Source organism: Hippopotamus amphibius, chromosome X (genome assembly GCF_030028045.1).
Source record: "Hippopotamus amphibius kiboko isolate mHipAmp2 chromosome X, mHipAmp2.hap2, whole genome shotgun sequence".
Lineage (NCBI taxonomy): Eukaryota > Metazoa > Chordata > Mammalia > Artiodactyla > Hippopotamidae > Hippopotamus > Hippopotamus amphibius.
Genome location: NC_080203.1, coordinates 28065113 through 28091587, shown reverse-complemented (window position 1 = coordinate 28091587; position 26475 = coordinate 28065113). Strand labels below are relative to the sequence as shown.

Below are 26475 nucleotides of genomic sequence, written 5' to 3'. Positions count from 1 at the left end.
CTCATTTCCTTGTTACTGCACTCACTTGCCTCCTAAGTCATCTCACCACCACTTCCCTCCGATCCAGTCTCTACATTACTGTACCAGGGTGATTTTTCTAAAACCCAACTCTCATCATTTTACTACACTACTTAAAACTTTTTTGATGGTTCTATTGCTTCCAGAAGTGGTTCTCAAACCTGCCTGTTTGGAAAGTACCAAAACCAACTGGAAAGCATGGGGAAGTTTTACACCTTCCCCAAACATAGCCCACACTCACTGACTATGAATCACAGGAGGAGGGAGTGTCCCCAAATCAGCAGTTTCAAAAAGTTCTTCAGATGTTTCCAATTCATCACCGCATTTGGGAACCACTGACTTCTACGGTAGTAGCCAAATTATTTAATGTGCCATGCAAGATGTTATGGACTGAATTGTGTTCCTCCAAAATTCATATGTTGAAGTCCTAACCCCCAGTACCTCAGAATGTGACTCTATTTGGAGACAGGGCCTTTGAAGAGGTAATTAAGTTAAGATGAGGTGGACGGGGTGGGCCCTAATCAAAATATGACTGATGTCTTTGTAAGAGATTAGGATTCAGACACACCAAGAGGGAAGACCAGTAGAGATAGAGGGTGAAGACGGCCATCTGCAAGCCAAGGGGTGAGACCTCAGAAGAAACTGAACCTGCCAACACCTTGATCTCAGACTTCCAGCCTCCAGAACTGTGAGAAAATGCATTTCTAGTGTGTAAGCCACCCAGTCTGTGGTACTTTGTTATGGCAGCCCAAGCAGACAAATGTACAAGGACTGAATCCAGGCCCTGGCTACTTTTCTAGAGCCTCAGTTCTCTGTCAGGCTCCAGCCATCCCCCCATCATTACCCACCACACCTCCACCACTTACTAGTTTTGAGACCTTGGGCAACCTAACCTCTCTGTACCCAGTTCTCTTATCTGTGAAATGATCATCTATGTAATGCATTTAACACAGGGTGAACATATAAAACATCAAATAAATGTTAGTGGCTACACTCCAGCCGAAAGGCATTAACTGCCTTTCTCTATATGCATGCTGTCTGGTTTCACTTCCATGACTTAGCACATGCTGACATACCTGCTTAGAATGCCTTTCTCTCACTGCTTCACCTAGCTATCTCTTGGTTGTCCTTCGAGACTGAATTCCTGGTGCAGCCAGCTCTTTGCCCAGTCTGGAGCCCCACTCTGGGATCCCATAGCACCCTGTGCTTGCCTCTACCAAGTGAGAAGCCATTACAGGGTTTTAGGTGGAACACCCAACTGATCTGGCTTAAGTACCCTCTATATGCCAGGCACCATTCTAGGTTCTGAGTCAAAACGAAAATAAAAAGAACACTTAGCTCATAGGGTTACTGAGAGGATTATGAGAGATAAAGCGTGCCAAGCACTTAAGACAGTGCCTGGCATATGGCAAACACTCAGCAAATGCTATTATTATCTATCTATATTCAGTACACTACCTCACACCCACTGACGTCTTTGGCCTCTTGCTCAGTCTTCCACGCTAAACACAAATCCCACAACTGCCCTAGGTGATGACCCCTCCAACATGCTAGCCTCTCTCCTGGATCTCAACTCCAGTAGCTTTCACCTCTACCCTACTCCAGACACACTGTGACAATATCCTGACCTTGACTTTGTTGTTGGATTGTTGGATTTTTGCAGACTGGAGAGACAAACATAAGAATTGATTCATATATAGAAAGCACAGGTGCAATTTTCCATTAGCTTGAGACAAGACTGTGCTCTTCTGTCCCCACCCCAAACAAGCAACAAGTCTCTTCTGTATGACTGGGTCCCTGGCAGAGAAAGGCAGAGAAGGGAAAGGGAGGGCTGGCTGGAGATGCTAGTTTTGCTGGCACAAGATAAGCGCAGTCATTTTTATGACTGCTCAAAGAGAGGAAATTACAGTCGAGGGCTTAGTGGAAACAAGGAGGGAAGGAGAGGTTAGCAATCAAGACACCCGAGCAACAGTTAGGAGACCGAGGGGCAGGTGCTGCCAATAGGCACTGTTCAACATGAATGACCTTCACAAAAGCTGTTTTCTGAGGATGAGTCACTAGTAACCCCATGCAGGTGTTCATTACCTAAAACTGATGGCTCCAAGGGCAAGACCTGGAAGTCAGGGCTCGCCCCACCTCCCTTCACTCAGGGCAATTCTCTTCCGTATTTATTTTATTTATTTGGACTTGCACATAACTTCTTTTGCAAAAAGTGTTACAGTGCTAAACCTTTGCTGTTTCCCTCAGCAGATAAGTGCATATTTTACTTTCCATAGAAGCGGGCTACCACTGAGGTGTGGTAACCACTCTCAACATTCCTCTCTCCTTATCTACATCTCATGCCCTTGAACCTCTGAGTATGTGTCCTTTTTCCTGCTCAAGGCTAATGCCACTACTCATGCTTGATCCTATCTCTTTCTCATTTCCTCTGAGTCTTTATGCCATCAAATTTCCTTTCTCCTACTAGGTTGAACCATATTAAATTGCTGTTTGGGACATTTAGCAATGATGGAACATTGGCAATTTCATAGGGTTCAGACTAATATAGCTTTGTTCTTTCCCTCTCTAAATTTTCCCTCTCCTCAACCAAAAACAATTATGGGGACTTTCCTGGTGGCACAGTGGTTAAGAATCCTGCCAATGCAGGGGACCTGGGTTCGAGCCCTGGTCCGGGAAGATCCCACATGCCATGGAGCAACTAAGCCCGGGAGCCACAACTCCTGAGCCCACGTGCCGCAACTACTGAAGCCTGTGCGCCTAGAGTCTGTGCTCCACAACAAGAGGAGCCACCACAATGAGAAGCCCGAGCACCACAACAAAGAGTAGCCCCCTGTTCAGCACAACTAGAGAAAGCCTGCACGCAGCAATGAAGACCCAACACAGCCAAAAAAATAAAAAACAATAAAAAATAAATTGTAGTTGACTTACAGTGTTAAAAACATTACAAAAAAAACCCTTGGACAGATTAGAGTAACCTCTCCATAGACTGTGTTTTTTCTAACCTCAGACCTCTATGTGTCCCTAAATATAAAACCTAGACACCATACCCCAGATATATCTGCCTTTGGTGTTCACATCTCCCAACTGACAGTTCCCACAGCAAGTATTTACCAAAGGTCTGGCATGTACATGAAATTTTTGTTCACTCATTCAACAAATATCTTCTGTGTACCTACACTGTGCCAGACACTGTTTTAAGCATTTGGAATATCAGTGACCAAAACAAAGATCTCTGTCCTCTTGGAGCCTATATTCTAGCAGGGATGGGAAGAAGGAGATATGCAATAAACATAATAAATAACATAACCATATAGTATGTTTGAAAGTGAAAGATACCATGGGAAAAAGACAAAGTAGAGCAGGGAAGGGAGACGGGGTGCTAAGAGGAGAAGCTGTAATTTAATTTATTTAAGTATAGTTGATTTACAATATTGTGTTAGTTTCAGGTGTACAGCATAGTGATTCATTGTTTTGTTTTTTTGCAAATTATATTCCATTATGGGTTATTATAAGATACTGGGTCAAAAATTCCCTGTGCTATATAGTATATCCTTGTTGCTTATCTATTTTATGTATATTAGTTTGTATCTGTTAATCCCATACCCCTAATCTGTCCCTCCTCCCCTCCCTCTCCCTTTTGGTAACCATAAGTTTGTCAGTCTGTTTCTGTTTTGTATATAGATTCATTTGTATTATTTTTTAGATTGCACATATGTCCTACCACACAGTATTTGTCTTTCTCTGACTTATTTCACTGAGAAGAATATTTTCTAGGTCCATCCATGTTGCTGCAAATGGCAATATTTCATTGGTTTTTTTTTTAATATTTTTTTTAATTTTAATTTTTAATTTTTGGCTGTGTCGGGTCTTAGTTGCAGCACACGGGATCTTTCGTTGTGGTGCACGGGCTCTTTGTTGCAGCACATGGGCTTCTCTCTAGTTGTGGCGCACTGACTCCAGGGTGCGTGGGCAGCAAAGTAAATCAGTAATACATATACATATATCCACTATTTTTTAGATTCTTTTCCCATATTGGCCATTACGGTATTGAGTAAAGTTCCCTGTGCTATACAGTAGATTCTTATTAGTTACCTACTTTATACATATAGTTGTGGTATATGTCAATTCCAATCTCCCAATTTATCCCTCCATCCCCTTACCCCCGGGTAACCATAAGCTTGTTTTCTACATCTGTGACTTTATTATAAATAAGTTCATTTGTACCATTTTTTAGATTCTACATATAAGTGATATCATATTTGTCTTTCTGTCTAACTTACTTCACTCAGTATGACAATCTCTAGCTCCATCCATGTCACTGCAAATGGCATTATTTCATTCTTTTTTATGGCTGAGTAATATTCCATGGTATGTATACTACATCTTCTTAATCCAATCATCTGCTGATGGGCACTTGGGTTGCTTCCATGTCTTGGCTATTGTAAATAATGCTGCTATAAACATAGGGGTGCATGTATCTTTTCAAATTAGTGTTTTTGTTTTTTTCTGGATATATCTCCAGGAGTGGGATTGCTGGATTATATGACAATTGTATTTTTAGTGGGTTTTTTTTTTTTTTGTCATGTCGTGCGGCTTGCAGGATCTTAGTTCCCTGACCAGGAATTGAACCTGGGCCACCACAGTTAAAGCACTGAGTCCAAACCACTGGACTGCCAGGGAGTTCCTTATTTTTAGTTTTTTAAGGAGACTCCATACTATTTTCCATAGAGGCTGCACCAATATACATTCCCAACAACAGTGTACGAGGGTTCCTTTTTCTCTACATCCTCACCAACATTTGTTATTTGTAGACTTTTTGATCATAATCATTCTGACCAGTGTGAGGTAATAACTCATTGTCATTTTGATTTGCATTTCTCTAATAATTAGCAATGCTGAGCATCTTTTCAGGTGCCTGTTAGTCAAGAAATTGTAATTTTAAATGTGGTGGTTATGGTAGGTCTTACTGAGAAAGTGACAACTAAACAAAGACTTGAAGGGGGTGAAGGACAGCTATGGAGATATCTGGGGGAAGTGTTTCAGGCAGAATAAAGAGCAAGTACAAAGACCCTGAGGCAGGAAAGCTAAAGAGACAAGGGAATAGAGTAGTAGGATATGAGGACATAAAGGTAAGAAGGATCCTGATTGTGTAGGGCCTTTGTATTTGTTATCTATTGCCTGGTAACAAATTGCCCTAAAATTTAGCTTTTAAAAACAATATACAGGAATTCAAGAGTGGCTTGCCTGGGAGGTTGTGGCTTTGAAGTCTTGTCCTGAAGAATCCTCTTCTGAGGTGGCTCACTCACATGGTTGGTAAGTTGGTGCTTATTTTGGTTGGGGGAAGAGGAGATGAGAAGAATGGGAGGACTCAGTCTTTAGCCACGTGGGCCTCTCCAAATGCTGTTTAAGTATCCTTCTGACATGGCAGCTGGATTCCTCCAGAGCAACCAATCCAAGAGACAGCAAGGCAGAAACCACAATGCCTTTTATGACCTAGCCTTTGTGACACACTGTCACTCCCATCGTATTCTATTGGTTACACAGATCAGCCCTGGTTCATTGTAGAAGAGAAGTACCCAAGGGTGTGAAGAGCAAGAGGTAAATCATCTTGGAATCATCTTGGTGGCTGGCTACCACAGCCTTTGTAGGCCATTATAAGTCTGTGGCTTTTACTTTGAGTGAAATGGGGAACCATTGGAGGAATTTGAGCAGAGCAATGACAGTGATCTGACTTAGGATAATCATTTCATGAAGGGCAGCGTCATTTGAGGATGCAGGTGATACTTAATGAGCGTCCCTTCGACATGAAACATTTTCATTCAGAACCTCTCAACTTACTACAGTAGCCTGTAAGAGAGTTTCTGAAACAAGTTTCTGAAACATAATTCATCTGTCGGTCTGATTCATCTGTCGGTTCCTACAGCATATTGAAATAAATACAGGGTATGATCAGCATCTTATGTACACAGATTTCCTTTGTTTCCCTTCCTTCTGCTTTCTTGTGTCCCCATTCATTTTCCCTTCATCTCCCAAACCCTTTCCCGCTCCCACTGGGTGTCCTCCTTTTTCCTTTCACCCTTCCTCCTTGGACACAGGTCATATTCTAATATCACTTCCCTCGTTTATTAGCTGAGTGCTATTGAGGCAGTTAGCCTCTCTGGGCCTCAATTTCCCCTGTTAAAATGGGTTTATAATATGAGAGTGCCTACCTTAGAGGGTTGACAACATTACAACAAAGAACACGTCCCACGCCGACCACAGTGCCTGGTCTCTAGCAAGAACTCAACTTGTTCGTTCTCTTCTCTATCTTTTCCTCTGTTCCGCGACTCCTCCACGCCAGGGATCAGCAGGTAGAAACCGTGGGAAAAATTACCTCGAGGCTAAAGGAGGAAATGCTTGAGCTGGGGGCGGGGACTGCGAGGTGCCCACTGCGCACGCGCAGCACCCGCTCCGTCAGGTTCTAGTTTCCAGCTGGGGGGGTGGGGGCAAACAGGGCTTCGCTTGTCCCGGTTACCCCCTTCCGGCCTCGGGAAGTGGCGGGACCCCGGCAGAGCCCCAGGCGGGCTCAGCGCTAATCGAGGGCTGGAGGGGTAAGTTCGAAAATGGCGGAGGGGAAAGAAGGAGGGGCTTTACTGGGCAGGAGGCTGGCTTCGCGGCGTGGGCAGAGGCCAGGAGGCTGTGGGGGGCCCAGCGGCGCGGCGGGGGCCGGACACGCACGGGCCGCGCCGCTTGCCCTCTCTTTGGGGCTTTGGCGTGGACGCACTCTGGATTCCCCAACTCGGGGTTCCTCCGGGGGGTGGGGAGGCTGGTGGGTGCGAGTGAGGGAGACGAAGGGACTTCCGTTTCCTTCTAGGCTGGGCCCTGGCCGCCGAGAGGAGTTGGCATTTCCAGACTGGGGCTCGGGCCGCTCCTCCTCTAGGACCCTCCCCTCAGCACCGCGCGGGCCGCTGCGGGCGATCCAGGCCGGCTCTCGTGGCGTGGTGGGTATTGCCGGTACGGGCTTCCTCCTCCCTCCCCTTTCCTTCTCTTCTCTCCCCTCCCTCCCCTCGGGCCCCGCGCGGCGGGGGAGGGCTGGAAGGCAGCCCCTACCCTGCGCAGGTGGCCGGCCAGGACTCTGTGTCCAGGTTCCCGGGGCTGCGGAAGGAAGGCGTGGGTGCGTGGGTGGCTTCAGGCCGCCCGGGTGCCTCCTTAAACCCCGTGACCCCTAAGGTAAATCGAATCAAAGAACTTTTTTTTTTTTTAATGATCAAAGGGGACCCTCCCCCCACCCCATCTGATGCCTGTGGCAGGTATGGCTCTGGGTGGAGTGTGTCTGGGGAGGGCGTGTGAACAGAAAGAATAGGAGCCAAAGACCTTCCGGAAGAGGAAATTAGCTAGTAATTCTTTCCAACCTTTGCTGCCCTTGTCACCTCCCCAGCATATTCTGTGAGTAAAACAAATTTCAGTCTAACTTTCAGTTTCATTAGTTTAACTCCATAATACACTTGTTTTCTAATGGGGAGGAGGGAGAGTGGTTATTGCTAACACTAAGCAACAGCCCTCTCCACCTCCAAAAAAAGAAAAAAATCAAAGCCTTGTAAAAAACCTATCAGATTTTAATAATCTACTACTTTGCTTTCAGATAGAATTACGTCACTACTTATGTCACAGGTGTACTACCTTGATAGTTAATGGCACACAGAAATTTACTCTTGTAACATTGGAGGTTGCTATAGTGTTTCTTTCTTCTCTTTTTTTACTTAACATTTGTTACATCCAGTTCAAGAGGACACCGTTATAGACGGCCATCTTAGAATTATAACATTTTAGAGTTGGAAGGGATCTTAGTCCAACCATGAAGCAGAAACTAAGGCACAGGAAGATTTCATGGCTTGCCTGAGGCTACTCGATTACTTAGATTAGAACCCGGGTTGTCTGCCTCCTTGCTCACTGCTCTTTTCTGCGCAACTGCTCCACATAGCCTCCAAGCAAGAAAATTAAATGTATTCAGTGCACATTTCTGAAACATGTACCACTTTGTGCCATACAACTGTGCTGCCTACTTTCAATGTACTTAACATGCTTATGAAGCCAGTGTTTGAGGTATTTTTCCCCATCATTCAAGAAGTGGCAGTAGTTTAGCTTAAAAAGATTTATATGTGCACACAACTGCTTGTATATGCTTAGATAAGTTCTTGAAGGATGCACAAGAAAAATGTTAACAGTAGTTACTTGTGGAGCATGGAGCGGGTTGGGAAGCTTTTTACTTTGCACATCACATGTGACCTAATGTACTGTTTGAATTTCTTACCATAGGCAAGTATTGATTTTATAACTAAAAACAAGTTTTAAAGTTTGCACACACATATGTATATCAGTATAAACAAATATCAATGGTATGTGTGTATATATTTGTATACATGTATGTATTTATGTTCCTGTGATTTGTAAAATCCAGAGTGGTTCATATCAGCCCAACTGGCAAAAAGCAGGCCTGATTATTCGATGCTCATATTTTGTCTCTGGTTTTCTCCTATTGCTCTGAATGTAAGAAGGTAACAATGTTATATGTTATTAGTCTTTATATATTTTAGAAAATGTGCTAAGCTTTTAATTATTGAATAATGTAGCAAATTATAACATGCAGGATATCAAATTTGACCCAATGAAAAAATTCTGAATGTAGAATCTTTGTGGGTAAGAATCATTAAAAAAAATTTAAGACTGGAAAGGTCCCTGGTGATCAGTAGTTCAGCTCTTTTGCTTTTATGAACAGGTTAAGACACAAAGAAGAAAAAGTGAATTGCTCAAGGTTATATATCTGATTATTAACAGAGCTTGGACTAGAGTCTAGGTCCTAGTCCAGTGCCCCTTGTACTACACCTGTAATTTTATTGCTTTCTAGTGCATTTGATGACTCCAACGAGGGGAATAAAGTAATGCTGACTAAAGGTTAGTCAGGCCCATTTCAATAGATAAGAATTATTGTTACTAGTGTCTCAGTTAACTTGTATAGTGCTTGAAGTATGTTGGTAATGTGAATGTTCCCCTTATATCTGGTTGTAAACTAACTTGTTTAATAAGTCGTTTGTTTATATTATAAATGCTTAGAGACTCCAAATAATGAAATAATGATATTTCACTGTTTTTGTTTGGTCTCATATTTAAGTCTGGTAGCTGGTGCTTACAGGAGAAAGAAAAGTGCTATGGTTTATTTAAAAAAAATAAAAAACAACTTACTGAGCATCTACTGTATGTGCCAGGTATTGTATTATGTGGTAGAATTCAAAAGATGAATATGGCAAAATAGATGCCCTTGTTCTTTTGAGGATGGGAGATTATCATGAGCTGTCAATTCTCAAGCTTTGTCTTGTGGTCTAATCTGGTAATAGTATTACAGAATGTAATCTGTAGTACTGTTTAAGGTCATTGTGTGAGTAGATTTAAGGAGATAAAAACAGTAGCGGTAAAATAAATTGACATTGAATTGAACAAATATTATTTTCACATCTTAGAGGTCATGTGGTACGTGGAAAGAGCTCTAGATTGAAAGCCTGAGATCTTGTGTTGGCTTTGTTTCGGATTAGCTGTGGGATTGTGAGCAAATCACTCAACCTCGTTCCCTCCGTGTTTCTTTTTTCTTTTTCATAAATTTTTAAGTATATTTATTCTACTTAATTCAAACATGAAAAGAGCTTTTGGAATATTATGTATTATAAAAGAAATGTATCTACCATAAGAATTTGAGGCCAAACTTGAGTTATATGTTTTATCTGCTCTGTGTATTCTTAATAGGTTGTCCTTTGTGTGATAAAAGCATATTTATGTTCATTTTGTAGGAGTTGGCCTGGACTTTTATTATTTTTAATTATGGTATAGTTGTACCTCTGCTATTTGATACATTTTGGGATTTGATTTGGTGTGATTGGTACCCAGTGTTTGTTATGGATATATGTGATTCACTATTATGATCCGCTACTATAATGTATTTTCAAGGATATGGGTTGTGGTGAAAAGTGAGGTTTACCTGCATAGACTGGGAATCGCTAGAACTCAGTTGGTCAGACGGAAGTTGAACTGAGTGAGTTAAGGCTGATTTCCTAAACTGGGCAAAGCTGGTGCCACTGTGTATTCCATGGTATGTCTATAAATACTTATAGATGGTTTGAACTTTTATACTTATTCCTATAATAATTTGTTGACCTCAAAACATAGGCTTCTCAGCATATATTGCTATGTGATGTACCTTCATATGGCTCCACCTAATTTTTCAAGCCTTACAAAGGGCACGGGGCCTGACATTTTCTACCTCACTGGGCTACCCTGTCTGCCAGTAATCCTTATAGTAATTTCCTTATACCTATATTGGTCATAATCACTGGGTTTGCTTTTTTTACTGTCATTTACTGACCACATGATCTTTGATGAGTAACAACGAGTCAGAAAACCACAGTTTCCCCATATTTCAAATGGGGGTATGATGTGTTGTGTAGATTAAATTAGCTACCACGTATGAAAAAATTCTAAATTGTGAAACACATGACATATTTTAGTTATTATCAGAGGTAACATGGTAAAAGAGGATGGGCTGTGGAATCACACAAGCTCATGCTTAAATTTTGACCTCATGTTGAAACCAATAAGATTAGAAACTTTTAGTTTCAATTCAACATGTTTTAGTAGATTACCAAAAATACTTCCATGTAGCTAAAATGATGGGGTAGAAGGAAATGAAAATTAGTTTATAGATAGTGTTTAGAACACATGAGCATTCATTAAATATATTTTACTGTTTTAATTTGGCTTATACTCACTTATTGTGGCAAAGCTTCCTTTGTGTCATTTTTTTAACTCAAACTCAATGAAGACAAACCTACTAAATGTTTGCTTATAGACAACAGAGTGGCTTTTAGGTCGGACAAAATATTTTTACTGGGGAAAAAGAAAAGATGTTGGCTTTTATCAAGCATTTGTTTCAGCACTTGCTTGAGATCCCAACATGATCATGGAAGAGAATACTTCATTCTGAGAAAGATCTAGGGTAGGTAGTACCCATTCACCAAGTCATCCATCCAGAGAACCTTAGAATGGCACTTGTGGAACCATCTGATTTTTTCAGTACTGCATCCTAATCACTCTGTCAGGATAAATTATCTGGATGAATATCAAATAAAATAAGTTCCAGATTCTATGGGCTTATTCAAATCATTTAACTTCCTTATGCTTTAGTTTCCTTATCTTAAAATGAAAGTGATTTCTGTTATCCTGTTCAGCACAAATATAAGTAAATTATGTTGAACAAATTTTGCTTGTGGATGTCTACAAAATATAATGATTTTACTTCTCAGTGTACTTGATTCTGAGCTGCCCTTTTGTAAAAATTATTTTAGGGAAATTTTTTTTGGCCAAGGATCATGGGAGACACCTTTCTCATGAGTCCCCAAAATTAATTTATTATTTTTTTAAGGCATTGAGTGAACAAGTTTAGAACTCCAGTGATAGACATCACTCAGAACATTTTTCAATGAAATCTTTTATTTTCAACTCAAGTTTACAATAAGTAGCAGTCAGATATTATTATTACTTGTGTTTCTCAGCCCTCTCTGCTAATGATTTACTACCACCCAGGCAGTGGACCAAAAGACGTGTTCATGGCCAGCTACTGTGGACATGACCTGGTTACTGCTTTTATCTTTGGAAGTTGACCTGTATCCTCTTTTTTTTTTTTCACCTGATGATTGACAGTAATATTACAAAGTAGCAAGTTGGCAGAAATTCTCAGGATAGGCAAAAAGATAAGGACATAAAAATATATTCTTTGCTCTCCTTGTTATGTTATAAAAAGTATCTTCTGTGAAGGAAGAGCCAAAACCTTGCAATAGCAGGCCCCACTATTGATAGCTTACTGGGCCAGTTTATTCACAGATGAAGGAAGCATTGTCACATGGCAAATAGCCAAATAACACCCCCCAGCCTGCTGGGCAGAATTGTATAAGTGGCCTTACTAATCAAGAGTCCACCTGCTTTTTTCTTTTGATTAGAATCAAATATATTTGTTGGATAAAATTTAGAAAATTAAGAAAACCACAAAGAAAATAAAAATCAATAAGCCCAATGCATAGAGATAATAATAACCGCAGTAGAATTTTGATGTGTAATTTAGCCTAAGTCTTTATATATCGGCATTTTTTATAATTGGGATCATACTGAACAATACTGTTTCATAACCAGCTTTTTTCACTTCATAAAATATCATGAACACATATCTGTGTCCTTTAGTATTCTTCTACAACCTGAGTTTTTAAAGGTTGCCTAGTATCCACATTACCAAAGTGTTGTCCTCTTTTGTTAGAATTCAGTTTTTTTGTTTTTATAAATAGCACTGTATTGAACATCCTTATACATAAATTTTTAAAAAACATCCCTGATCATTTCCTTAGCGTTAATGCTTAGTACTAGAATGGCTGGTTCAGAAGCTAATCATATATTTAAGACTTTTAGAATATATTATGAGATTGCTTTCTAGAAAAGGTGTACTAGTTTTTAGTTCCACCAGCAAGAGTGCCTGTTGTCCCATCCCTTCACTGCTGGATTTTTATTGTTGGTAGTGATGGCAGTCTCTGCCAAACAGGACAAAAATGGTATCTTTTAAAATGTTCATTTCTTTGATTACTAATAATGTTTAACATTTTGCCTAATGTTATTTGGCCATTAGTATTTGCCATTTGTAAATTTGTCTGTTTTTTATTGAGGTGTTCATCTTTTTCTCGTAGATTAATAAGTGCTTTCAAGCTTTTTCTTGAGACTATTCTTAGTCAAAAACAAGATAGATTAAACATAGGTGTTGATAGACACACTCCTGTCTGAGACCACTTAATATTGATGTTAAAAGCAAATAAACAGAAGGACATTCACTCCAACATTTTTTGTAATAGTGAAAAATTGTTAGCTTTATAAATGTCCAGCAATGAAGGTGCATAACTGTATATATATATAGAATATGTTGACATTTGTGTTTAAAACCCATCTCTGGAAGAATGCAGAAGAAACTGGTAAGAGTGCTTGTAGGAGGGGAAACAGAGGTTTAAGGTACAGGGGGTGGAATGGATGCGACTTTTGTACCTCTTGAATTATTTGATCATGTGTTTATTTTCTCTTTTTAAAAATATACATCTAAAATTAATGTTCAATATGGAATTGGGGAGGTTATGTTAAATACATTCATACAGTCAGGTACTAGTCATCCATTTAAAATAATGTTCCAATCTAGATAAAAATTGATGTGGAGAGATGCTTATGATATGTTATTAAATAGAAAAAAGCAAATTATAAAAATACCATATACAATAAATCCCTTTTAGAAATATAACATGCATGTGTTACATGCACACAGAAAAGGTTCTTAAAGGATAAACATATTGAAGTGTTCACAGCCTGGATAGTACAATTATTTTTTCCTGTCTCTTTTAAAAAGGAAAGCAGTTGTTTGTATTAAATATTGGGTTGATATCCATCATGAGATTTTGTTTTTCTGCCTGTTCTGATTTTAGCAAAGGTTTTAATCTAGACTCTGAATAGGCCTAAATAGTATTAATCCATATTATGGATATGCAGTTTGGGCTTTAGATGGTTTGTTTTTGAATCAAAGACTTGATTGATGAGCACGGTAAATTGTCTTAAGTTCTGAACAGTTTTCAGTAAAATGGATAAGGGGATACTAGTGATCTTGAGCCTTTTTATGACCTTGAGTGAATTCTTGAGCCCAAAACCTATGTATTTTTCATGCAAAACATTCTTTTGGGGAACACAGTCCCACAATTTGTTGAAAAAGATGAGGGGGAAAAAAAGAAAAGAAAAAGATAAGGGAATGCCTTACTATGGGTCCATTCTGAGAGAACTGTACCTATGGAGTTAATTATTATAAACAACTTGACAAAGATTGGAGGTCTGGGCTCAAATTTAAGTATTACCATGGCTTTCTAAATTAAGTATAGAACATATAATTGATACTCCCTTTGTTGATTCTCAGTATGGCCTTTCAGGTGTTTACAGAAGTAGACTTCATGATCAAGCATATATTGTAGGCAGCAGTATTAATAAGTTGATGTTATTGACTGAGCTTATGGACTAAGTGCTCATTAATGCCATTCAGTTATTTGAATGGCTGTAGTGCTTAATTTTAGGGAGAGAACTTTTGATTTGATTGAATGTAATTAACCTCAAAAATGTTTTAATGAGCATTTAACATAAAGTTAAATGAAAATATGCTTCATGCTTTTGAAGAACCTAGTAGTATAAATGAACGATTCAACTAAAAGTTGAATTTTTATGTAAATGTATCATAGTATAAAAGATGAATTTTTAAAATCATATATATATATATATATATATATACACGTGTGTGTATATATATACACCCTTTTTGTTCAGGACATGTCATTTTTAAAATTCAGCTTTTTTATACTGTGTTACATTTACATAGATACATTTCTCAGATACTACAACTTTGTAAATCAAAATGCTATTTCTAAACAAGGAACTAATACTTTAAGATCATTAAAAGAGGGATTTACCTCCACTGGGTCAGGGAGACTGTTGCTTGTTTGACAAGATCTCTATGCTGGATCCTCTATAGGGGATAAAAGCAACTGATGAGAAAAATCTTATAATATTTCTACACATAATGAGCAAAGAGAGAATCTGAAGATAAATTTTAAATTATGATGGTGTTTTGGGTTAGCACATATAAGATTTTTATTATGTTACTATTTAAAGTTTTACAAATCTTATAATTTTATTTTTTTGGCTGTTTTGGATCTTTGTTGCTGCGCCCGGGCATTCTCTAGTTGTAGCGAGTAGGGGCTACTCTTCGTTGCGGTGCGTGGGCTTCTCAGTGCGGTGGCTTCTCTTGTTGCAGAGCATAGGCTCCAGGTGCATGGGCTTCAGTAGTTCTGGTGCGTGAGCTCAGTAGTTGTGGCACATGGGCTTAGTTGCTCCACAGCATATGAGATCTTCCTGGACCAGGGCTTGAACCCGTGTCTCCTGCAGTAGCAGGCAGATTCTTAACCACTGCGCCACCAGGGAAGTCCCGACAAACCTTATATTTTTGAAATGTGATTTTAGTATAGGTTTTTAATCACTGAATTGTACTGTTTCCTTGGTATGCATATATTTCCTATTTCAGTCGCATTTCCTGGGCACAATGGCATATTAACAATTTTTAGTGCTCACAGTGATCTCAAGAGTCTAGTGGAGGTGGTGGGTGGGGTGTGGGATAGTGACAGCAGCGACCTAATAAAAATGGTTCAACATTCATTCTTTTGCCCAGCATTGATTAAGCAGGCACTACTGTGTGTCACACATTGGTTTAGGCATTGGGAATACAAACGTGATAAGACAGAGCCCTTGCCATAAAGCACCTTCATTCTAACAATATAGGTACACCTACAAACATACACACAAGCAGAAATTATTCAGTCTTTTTCTAGTACAACTTGGGTCCTCAGCAGTTTGTTTATATATTTTTTTGGCCGTACTACGCAGCATGCGGGATTTTAGTTCCCTGGCCAGGGGTCAAACCCTTGCCCCCAGCAGTGGAAGCTTGGAGTCTTAACCACTGGACCACCAGGGAAGTCCTCTCAGCAAATTATTTAGAGGATATAGTGAGGGCACAAAGAGTAGTCCTTCTACTAGGTTTTTTTTTTTTCAGCCACAGTGTTTTGAGATGGTTTATTCACAGTGATACATAACATTTGGTGCATATTTGGAAGTAGTGGTATGTATTTTTAAATATTCTGTAATTAGAGTTTTGCCCAGCCCAGTGGACCTCTCCAGTCTAGCTGATCATTCCAATGTGTTGGTGAAGCCTTTCTGGGTTTGGAAAAGTGTTTCTCCCTAGTATCAGTGTGGGTAGAAGAATAAGACTCTTTGTATCTACTAGGGTTTTGAGTGGAGGAATCAGCAAAGATGTCATAGATGAGATTCTAAAAACATGTTTTCGGAGTTTTCAACAGATGCCCTTATTGAATTGCATAATGTGTTTCAGTTAGCATGGTAGTTTTGCAGTGAGAGCTAATAGGGTTATATTGCTTGCTTAATTTTTGTCATATTTTTAACATCATTGTATCAATATTAGTTTCTTAGGGCTGCTGTAATAAAATTCCAGAAACTGAGTGACTCAAAACAACAAATTTAGTGACTTCCCTGGCGGTCCAGTTGTTAAGACTGAGCTTCCACTGCAGGGGGCCCAGGTTTGATCCCTTGTTAGGGAACTAAGATCCCACATGCCGCATGGCACGGCCAAAAAAAAAAAAAAAAGAAAAGAAAAAAGTTAATTTTCTCACAGTTCTGGTAGCTAGAAGTCCGAAATGGAGGTGTTGGCAGGGCCATGCTCCCTCTGAAGCCTCTGGGGAGAACCCGTTCCATGCCCTTCTCTTAGCTTCTGGTGTTGCCACTGATCCTTGGTGTTCCTTGGCTTGTTGATAACATCATCACTTCAGTCTCTGCCTCTGTCTTCACATGGCCTTCTTCCCTGTGTTTCTTCTCCTTTTCCTACAAGAATATCAGTCATATTGGATGAGGGCATCCTAATGACCTTGTCTTAACTTGATTATATCTGCAAGGACCCTATATCCCAATAAGGTCACATTCCTAACCAGTGATTAGGACTTCAGCATATTTTTGAGGGGGCACAAGTCAACCCATAACAGTCACTTAATTCCCTTTTACTGTGTCACATCAATATAGTTACTTAAGAAATGCTTTTTCATGATGAGAGGCTAGCAAAGCCCTTGGCTGCAGGAATGATAAGTATTTTTAGTTCATTAAATGAGCCTGTAGTGACTGAATGAATTTCTTCCAGAGATGAGAAGGGTGAAACACAGACAGGTTGTAGAGATCTATGAGCTCGATACAAAAAGACTAAAGGTTTCACTGCTTATTTGTTAAGAACAGTGATTTGTTACTCAGGTGCTACTTTGACTTAAAAAGATTTAATAGGTATTTGTAATAGTTAATTTTCAGTCATCAGAGATAGTTCCCTAGTATACCATCTTAAATAATTCAATTTATGTTAATCTTCAAAAAATTACTTTCTTGAGTAGTCTCGTACAATATGAAACTGCTTGCTTATTTTGTTCTAAGATGCTGTGATAACTGAAACTCATTATGGGATAGATTATTTTTTTTAATTACTTACACCATAGTAATTGACTACCAAATAGTAGTCAATTTAAGAAATTACTGTTACTCTTCAAGTAAGGCAGATTTTTATTAGAAAGCTTAACACTTAACTACATTTCTGAGTAGTGTTCTGATATTAAATCTCACAAAAAATATTTCCCTGCATGGGATTTTTTTGTCTATTGCTTTAAAAGAGGTTTGTTTTTTTTCCCCAATTAATCAAGAATTTATTTCTTCATTTTCTTAACCATTTAGAGAAGCTATTCTTTAAAGGGGAATCATTTGATCCTTCATTGTTTTAATAGCACACAACTGTTGTAAAGACATCCATACTAGCCCTATCCTAAGATGAATTAATAAATAGCTTCGGGGGGAATTATCCATAAACCACAGGGAACTTCATAACATTCTTTTTTTAAAATACGTCTTTATTGGAGTATAACTGCTTTACAATGTTGTGTTGGTTTCTTCTGTACAATCATAATATTCTTAATTTCTATGTACATGCATACTGTAGTGTTTATGCACATTGTACAATGATAAACACCAAGGAAATCAGGCAAAGAATGAAAGTTGGCAGCCTCACACTTACTTGTTCTAAGTGAATGTGTGGGAAACAAATAGCCTAATGAAAATAATATAAACTTTACTTGTCAGTGGTAAATACCACAGCTTTCTCTCTCTTTCTCTTTCTCTCTCTCTGGCTGTGTTGGGTCTTCATTGCTGTGCATGGGCTTTCTCTACTTGCGGTGAGCAGGGGTTACTCTCGTTGCAGTGTGTGGGCTTCTCAGTGCAATGGCTTCTCTTGTTGCGGAACACGGGCTCTAGGCGCGCCGGTTTCAGTAGTTGCAGCATGCGGGCTTAGTAGTTGTGGTGTGTGGGCTCAGTAGTCGTGGCTTGTGGGCTCTAGAGCACAGGCTCAGTAGTTGTGGCACATAGGCTTATTTGCTCCGCGGCATGTGGGATCTTCCCGGACCAGGGATCAAACCCATGTCCCTTGCATTGGCAGGCAGATTATTAACCACTGTGCCACCAGGGAAGTCCCCGCAGCTTTCTCTTAAAGTGTAAGCAGTGTTCCTAGAATAATCCCACTGAAGAAAATCTAAAATCTTTGCACTAAAAAATGCACAGGTTTGTCCTGTGTGTAAAAATCTTTTAATCTAAGTGCATTTTATATCCAAAACAATTTGCACTACTTGAATACAGATTTTCCTCAGCTTATAATGTTACATCCCAATAAAACCATCCTAAGTTGAAAGTATCATAAGCTGAAGATACATTTAATACACATAACCTACTGAATATCATAACTTAGCCCCTACCTTAAATGTGCTCAGAACACTTACATTAGCTTACAGTTGCGCAAAATCATCTAACGCAAAGCCTATTTTATAATAAAGTGTGGAATATCTCATGTAATTTATCAAATACTGTACTGATAATGAAAAATGGCAATGGTTGTAAGGTACAGAAAAGTTATGAGTATATCAGTTATTGACGCTCGTGATCTCCTGGGCTGACTGGGAGCTGCAGCTCGCCATGCTGCCCAGCATCACTAGAGTATCAAACTGTGCTAGCCCAGGAAAAGAGAAAAATTCGAAGTAAGGTTTCTACTGAATGCGTATCACTTTCACAACATTAGAAAGTGGAAAAAATCGTAAGTGAAACCATTGTAAGTTGGGGACCATCTACATTTAAAAAGTTCAGAAGCCTACCAACATATATATAGATACACACACCCAAAACAAAAGGAATGCTTTCCAATGAGATTGGGAATGCGGATAAGAATTAAAGCAGAGCATCTCCTATATTACCAGAGTCAATGAAATTAGCTGCATTTTAAAACATGTTATACCTATTTGGAATTATTTTATAAATATATAATCTATAGGATGAACAAACATCGATGTGAAAAACTGTCACAGAATTTCATAATTTAGGAACATAGCTTCAGTGCTTCATAATGTGGAAAGAAACTCCTAAGAACAGCTGATTGGTTTGATTTCTTAGAAGTTAGAAAATAATGCATTTCATTGACCCACCTTCTAGAGTAATGGAAATAAAAAAATAAGTGGGACCTAGGGCTTCCTAGGTGGTGCAGTGGTTAAGAATCTGCCTGCCAATGCAGGGGACACGGGTTCGAGCCCTGCTCCAGGAAGATCCCACATGCCACGGAGCAACTAAGTCCGTGAGCCACAACTCTTGAGCCCATGCACCACAACTATTGAAGCCCATGCACCTAGAGCCCATGCTCTGCAACAAGAGAAGCCACGGTATTGAGGAGCCTGCTCACTGCAAAGAAGAGTAGCCCCTGCTCACCACAGCTAGAGAGAGCCCATGTGCAGCAACAAAGACCCAACAGAGCCAATAAATAAATAAATAAATAAATAAATAGTGGCACCTAATGAAACTTAAAAGCTTTTGCACAGCAAAGGAAACTATAAGCAAGACGAAAAGACAGCCCTCAGAATGGGAGAAAATATTTGCAAATGAATCAACAGACAAAGGATTAATCTCCAAAATACTTAATGCAGCTCAATATCAAAAAAACAAACAACCCAATCAAAAAATGGGCAGAAGACCTAAATAGGCATTTCTCCAAAGAAGACATACGGATGGCCAAGAGGTACATGAAAAGCTGCTCAACATCACTAATTATTAGAGAAATGCAAATCAAAACTACAATGAGGTATCACCTCACACCAGTCAGAATGGGCATCATCAGAAAATCTACAAACAGTAAATGCTGGAGAGGGTGTGGAGAAAAGGGAATGCTCTTGCATTGTTGGTGGGAATGTAAATTGATACGGCCACTATGGAGAACAGTATGGAGGTTCCTTAAAAAACTAAAAATAGAATTACCATGTGATCCAGCAATCCCACTGCTGGGCATATACCCAGAGAAAACCATAATTCAAAAAGGCACATGCACCCCAATGTTCATTGCAGCACAGTTTATAATAGCCAGGACATGGAAGCAACCTAAATGTCCATCAACAGATGAATGGATAAAAAATTATGGTACATATATACAATGGAATATTACTCAGCCATAAAAAGGAAATAAATTGGGACATTTGTAGAGACATGGATGGAGCTAGAGACTGTCATACACAGTAAAGTGAGTCAGAAAGAGAAAAACAAATATATATTAACGCATATATGCGGAATATAGAAAAATGGTACAGATCAACTGGTTTGCAAGGCGGAAATAGAGACACAGATGTAGAGAATAAACATTTGGACACCAAGTGGGGAAAGCGGGGGTGGGGATGCATTGGGAGATTGGATCGCCATATATACATTACTAATAAGAAAAAAAATCAAATTGTACACTTTAAATATATGCAGTTTATTGTATGTCAAAAAAAGATAAAGTGTCTTATTTCAAAAAAACACAACAACAACAAAACAACAGAAGACCATTAAGAAATAAAATACTGGGTATGCAAGAACTGAGGTCCTCAGAGTACCAAAAGAGAATCAGACATCACGTTAGAATTTAAAGAATGTAGTTAAAGGAAAAACTAACTGGAATCTGTAAGGTTAAATATTTAACCACTTCAAACAGAAATAATTTAGTCAGTCCTCTCACATAGTTTTGAAAGTGTACTGTAGCATCTAGTTTTCCATATCAAAAGCACATAATTTCATTAGCAGAGCTCCCTTGTTTTAGACTTACGACACCTCTGATCCACCAAAGTTTGTATTAACAATTACCAAACTACTATTTAACATTTAAACAGCTTTATTGAGATATATTTCACATACCATTCATTTAATTTTAAAGTGTACAGTTCAGTGATTTTAGTATACTCACAGTTGTACAACCATGGTTACAATCTAACTTAGAATATTTTCATTACTCCAAATAGAAACCCAGTAACCATTTGCAGTTATTCCCTGTTCCCCTCCTCTCCCAGCAGTAAGCAACCACTAATCTACTTTGTTTCTATTTATTTTAACAACATTTTAAACTTACAACCTATTGTTCTCATGCCTATTCCAGGTCTGTTGGCTCAGAGGTTTAAAAGTTCTTAAACTAGCCAAATTTACAAGTCCTGTGACATCCTCACTCAGAAAACATTCAAATGATGGTTTCATGATGTTATGATTGTTCCATCTTCTAAGAGTTCTTGATCTGGAACATGTTTCAAATTGTGTTTGCACTGCTTGCTAGGCGTGCTAAACTCATTTAATTAGAAGCAATAAAACCATTCTGTCCAGACTCAAAACTGAGTTTGTTCTATTTGGGTTAACCATATCCAGGCTTTCGATAATAGTAACAGCTTTAGGAATCTAGTGTGGCATACCACTACCTTCAGTAATAACGTTGTCTTTAACCTTTGGCTCAATGTTTGGTTCAGTCTGCTGTGGATAGCCAAGAAAGCTATCATCAGTAGATTGGCTGGGGCTGCCAGAAGTCCTACTGTTCCTAAAGTTATTCTCATGTTTACTTGTCTTGCTCTTATGATGAGGTTGTGGCTGTTTACAGTCATCCTATTACTTGATCAAAACTCTTTCCTGGGACTTCCCTGGTGGCGCAGTGGTTAAGAACCTGCCTGCCAAGGTAGGGGACACAGGTTCAAGCCCTGCTCCAGAAAGATCTCAGATGCCGTGGAGCAACTACACCCACGAGTCACAACTGTAGAGTCCACGTGTCACAGCTACTGAAGCTGGCGCACCTAGAGCCCATGCTCCACAACAAGAGAAGCCACCGCACTGAGAAGCCCACACACCACAATGAAGAGTAGCCCCTGATCTCCACAACTAGAGAAAGCCTGCGAGCAGCAATGAACACCCAACACAGTCAATAAGTAAATATAAATAAATAAATTAAAAACAAAAACAAAATTCTTCCCTGGGACTTCTATACCATTAACTTCTAAAACTTCATCATTAACAGCCGATCGTCCTGTTCTGTGAGCCAGACCTCCTGGAACAAGCCAGGATATAAAGAGCCCTGTAGGGGGGACTTCCCTGGTGGTCCAACGGTTAAGACTCTGAGCTTCCAATGCAGGGGGTGCGGGTTCAATCCCTGGTTGGAGAACTATGATCCCACATGCTTCACAGCATGGCCAAAAAATTAAAAAGGGAAAAAAAAAGATCCCTGGGACCTTCTCTAAGCCATCTCCCAAAGACTGAAACCATCCCAGCTATAGAGTCCCTAGGGAATGTTCAGTGTTGTGTTTGTAAAGATGAACTAATCCTATGATGTGTTTCTGGGGGAATATCCATATCTGTAACAGAAGACACACGTCTAAAGTCTTGGTGTGTACCAATGACTGGATCTGGCTTTTTTCTGTGGTTAACAGAACTTTGGTTAAAACGTTTTCCTTCTTCATTAGCATGTCTGTACCAAAAGCACTGTTTGCGTCTTCCTTTTTTTCTGTATAAAAATTCTAAGCAGCAGGTTGGTTGTTGAAATAGCTTTGTGATAATTATCTTTATTTATAGATAGTAAGTCTCCCTGGATGTCTGTATGGCCTAATAAAATGTCAACATTAGGTATCTTATGAACATGTTGCAGTAATCCATAAAACTGAAAGTGTCCAAGTTTTGCTCTATCAAAAACTGACGACATTCAGTGCCAAACCTGCTCTTCTCCAGGATGCTCTGGCAGCCTCAGTCATGCTGAGTGCAGGGACTGCAGCCCAGGAGCCTGGAACTCACCAAATGCACTTGCAGAGGTGGCTTGGGTCTCAGTGCTGAGCTCCACAGGGTGGCTGGGGCAGCCTGTCCTTGTGGCAAGTGGAGAAACAACTCCATCCTATCTCCCTCTGCTTTGGTGGCTGCAGAGTCCTGGTGGAGGAGGATGAGGGAGCTACTAGCCCATGACCAGACTCCTGACCCAGGCCAGTGGTGCCAACCGGAGAGACTTTAAGTGAAAATATTATCAAAGACATTTTGGAGAAAAAGATTACCTATAATCCTGCCACCTTAACATATTTTACCGATATATTAAAAATTATCTCCAGGTCTTGTCCATGAGTATATATTTTCACACAGTGGCAGTCTGATGTACAGCCTACTTTATATCCTTTTCCCATTTAAAATAACCTTTGTTCTATATATTTGACAACTTTAATAATAAAAACCTGAGGGAAATAGAAACTTTTGTATTGTGTGCAAATACCAGGTGGGTTTTTTTTGTGTGTGTCTCTCTCCCTTCCAACTCCCCATATTCCCACATTATTGCTAGAGTAGAAATCATCTCCTCTCCTTGGCATATGCCCATGGCTATCTTTACCCAGTTGACTAGGCCAAATAAATAAATATATATATATATACAGATATATGTATATTTTAAACACAGCATCTCACCATCTTGAAATCTTCCATACCCCTCATATAAACATGTACCACACTGCTTGCTGATTCTTTTCATGCCAGAGTTGGCTTTCAGAGTGCCATTTTTCCCAACCACTGTTCCCTCAAGATTCCTGACTGCCTCGCCCCTTTGTGTCAGAGCTTTCTTGGACATCTTTCTCTCTGTGTGCCTTCTTACCTTTCTGCTCACCCAATACAAAGCCTGAATATGCCTTCCTTAAAGAAGCTTTAAGTTATCTCAGCATACTTTATTGCACTTAGACCTTTTCATATCCAAAACGTTCTCCAATATTCATATTTCATTTTCTTCTGTATTCACAGTTCCTATGCTCAACGTATACTTATTTTTTAAATATCATCTTCCCCACCTGCATTTCACTTAAATACTGTTTGTTTGTTTGTTTAATCACCTCCCATCCCTTTCTTTTGGCACTTTCCTCCAATCCCAGGGTTTCTGTCTTTTGTCAATCAATTTTCTTCCTTTTACTCTTCACCTCTCTGGTAAATCTGATTTCTCACCCTTCTCCAAAAGCTCACACTCTGATAATGTATATGTAGTGTTTAGTTGAGTGCTTCTGAATAAATATCTGCTTTTCAAAACAGTGAAATCTAAACTATTAACATGGAAATAACCCCTGGGGAGATGAGGTGTCCACTTGAAAGCTTCAAATGGAGATTCTCCTGCTGGTGTTGAATGATGGAGCTTTATCTAATATTATCTGAAATGGGATGACTACTTGAACCACACAAAATATTCACTATTATGAAATGAGAATAGATCATTGATTTTACACGTCTCTCTATTTTGATTGACCTGAGAAACAAAACGTACCACCCCAGAGAAGGTAACTCTCTCATGTTTTAGATTATATTCAGCATTTATTCTTCAGGGTAACTATAGACTTAGAAATATTTAATCCTGTCTCCTAGTTCATGCCCAAGGCCCTTCCAGTGATGAGAGGAATTCATAATCTACAAGACAACCGAATCCATTTTATACTGATATTGATTGTTGTAACTATTCATCCTTGTATTGGGTTAAAATCTGTTGGCTGTAATTATATTCATTGACTTTAATTCTGCCCTCAAGTTAAGCAGAATTTGGATCCCTTTTCTACATGACTGCCTTTTAGATAGTTATTCTAGCCTCTACACCCCTCTCCCTACAATTTTCTTTTCTCTTTGAGATAAATACTTCACTCTTCCAACTTATCCTCATAGGATACCATTTTCATCATACTCATTGTTCTCTCTGGACATTATACTTTGTTAATGGCCCTTCTAAAATGTGTTCAGAACTAAAAATAATACTCAGTATGTAGCTGAATTGAATCTGGATGTTGCACATCTGGACATTAATGCAGACTGAAGTTGCTTCAAGTTTTTTAGCTGCCATGTAATATTGGCTCATGATGAATTTGTAATTAACTAAAATCCCAAGATTTTAATCTGGAGGTTTCCCTTCATATGACTTCTTTCCAAACCAAGATTCTATCTTCCTTTAGTTGTACAACAGATTTTTAAAGTCAGAATGTAAGACTTTACACATATCCCTATTTTATCTCATTAGCCTATCAGCCAGCCATAGATTCTTTGAATCTTGGTTTTTGTCATCTAGCTTATGCTGATTCACCGAAGAGTCTTGAAACTAGTGTTGGAATGTTTTCAGACATCTGGGAAACAATAACCAAAAGTCATGGAGACTGTCTCCCAAAAATTGTTGTATGCAGATATAACTCAGCTCTTGAGGTGTATATGAAGTAATACCATTATGAATTAAGTCCAGGAAAGACTGAGGTCCATTGCCATCCTGGAAGACAGAAGCCTTGTGTTGAACATTAACTCCAAGAGAAGTGATGTTCCAAGGCATACTGTGCCAACATAGTGCTGAAAGAGCTGCTAATTCTCCCCAAGAAATCAGTTAGTATATATATGACGTAGAGACAGAGTCACATGACCATTCTTTTATTTTTGCATTTGACAGGCATATACCGAGCAAAGTGTCAGGAACAGTGTGAGATTCTGGAGAACCAGGTTTGCCTGGGGCAACCCTGATTTGTGCCTCTTGTCCCAATGTAATTATTAGTGGCATCATTTTTCACTTTCAAAAGAGTTCAGGTTTAGAGGATAAATTATTTTGGCCACTCTTCTCATAACCCAGCCAGTTCCCTTTAGTATTTTGTCTTGGTTAAATATTACACAGCTGTAATTTGGCAGTTCTAACGAGGATGCAATAGTATGTCTTTTCCACTTGAACAGATTGTTCCTTGACTGTGGGCAGTTGATAGGAAAGGTAACTGCAATTAAGGTCTACATGTACTTAGTATTTTTCCTGAGCCACCCTCTAGAGGGCAGTATTATATACATTTGAAATGATCCAATTCCAACAAAAATGGACTCTCTTTATACGGGAAAATCATAAACGTTTGATGTTCTTAAAGAACACATTGGAACCAGCATTGTGGATAAAACTTATCTTTTGCTAATCAATAAAGAAATGTTAAAAATTGATTCGTTAACATTCTGAACATTCTTTTTTTTTAATTGTGAAAACTGAACTTTGACGCCTTGAATATACAATGATCCATTATAACAATTATGCATAGACTTTAAGAATCTGCATATTGTATGCTTCTTTCGTGTTTTTCCTAATTAACGATTTTACATGGTTAATAATTTTAATGTATTCTGCATCACATAGTTTTCATATTTATGTAAAATAAGCACTTAAAAAAGAATAGTTCTGATCTACCTGGTTAAATATTACTTTCCTCTAAAAGAGAAAACAAAAATGCTAGTTTTTACTTTATGACCTGAATCATGTGGTAATGTAGAATCCTAGTATTTAGAATTAGAATGTTTCTTGGAGATTGTGTCATCAGTAGGTAATTTGTTAGCTCCTAATATCAAAAGTATATTGCCTGTGTTTCACATTTTTGGATTTCCTAATGTAATGTTCTCTTTTTA

General features: G+C 39.0%; 1 protein-coding gene and 1 pseudogene across 6 annotated transcripts in view; one reads left to right on the top strand and one right to left on the bottom strand.

The window, feature by feature from the left end:
• Positions 1 to 6465: 6465 nt before the first annotated feature.
• The window catches only part of XIAP (X-linked inhibitor of apoptosis), a 36104-nt gene continuing 16094 nt past the window's right edge, over positions 6466 to 26475 (top strand). For 3 of the 6 annotated variants that reach the window (XM_057717352.1, XM_057717346.1, XM_057717351.1), the window contains exons 1-3: positions 6466 to 6608; positions 6872 to 6998; positions 8903 to 8949. In XM_057717352.1, the coding sequence (XP_057573335.1) occupies positions 8937 to 8949 (13 nt within the window). In that variant the 5' untranslated portion in view covers positions 6466 to 6608; positions 6872 to 6998; positions 8903 to 8936. Of the gene's footprint in view, positions 6609 to 6871; positions 7012 to 8902; positions 8950 to 26475 lie in introns of those variants that run through there. The other 3 variants (XM_057717347.1, XM_057717349.1, XM_057717350.1) reach the window with 3 other exon arrangements.
• On the bottom strand, positions 18666 to 23520 carry LOC130842179 (partitioning defective 6 homolog beta-like; annotated as a pseudogene).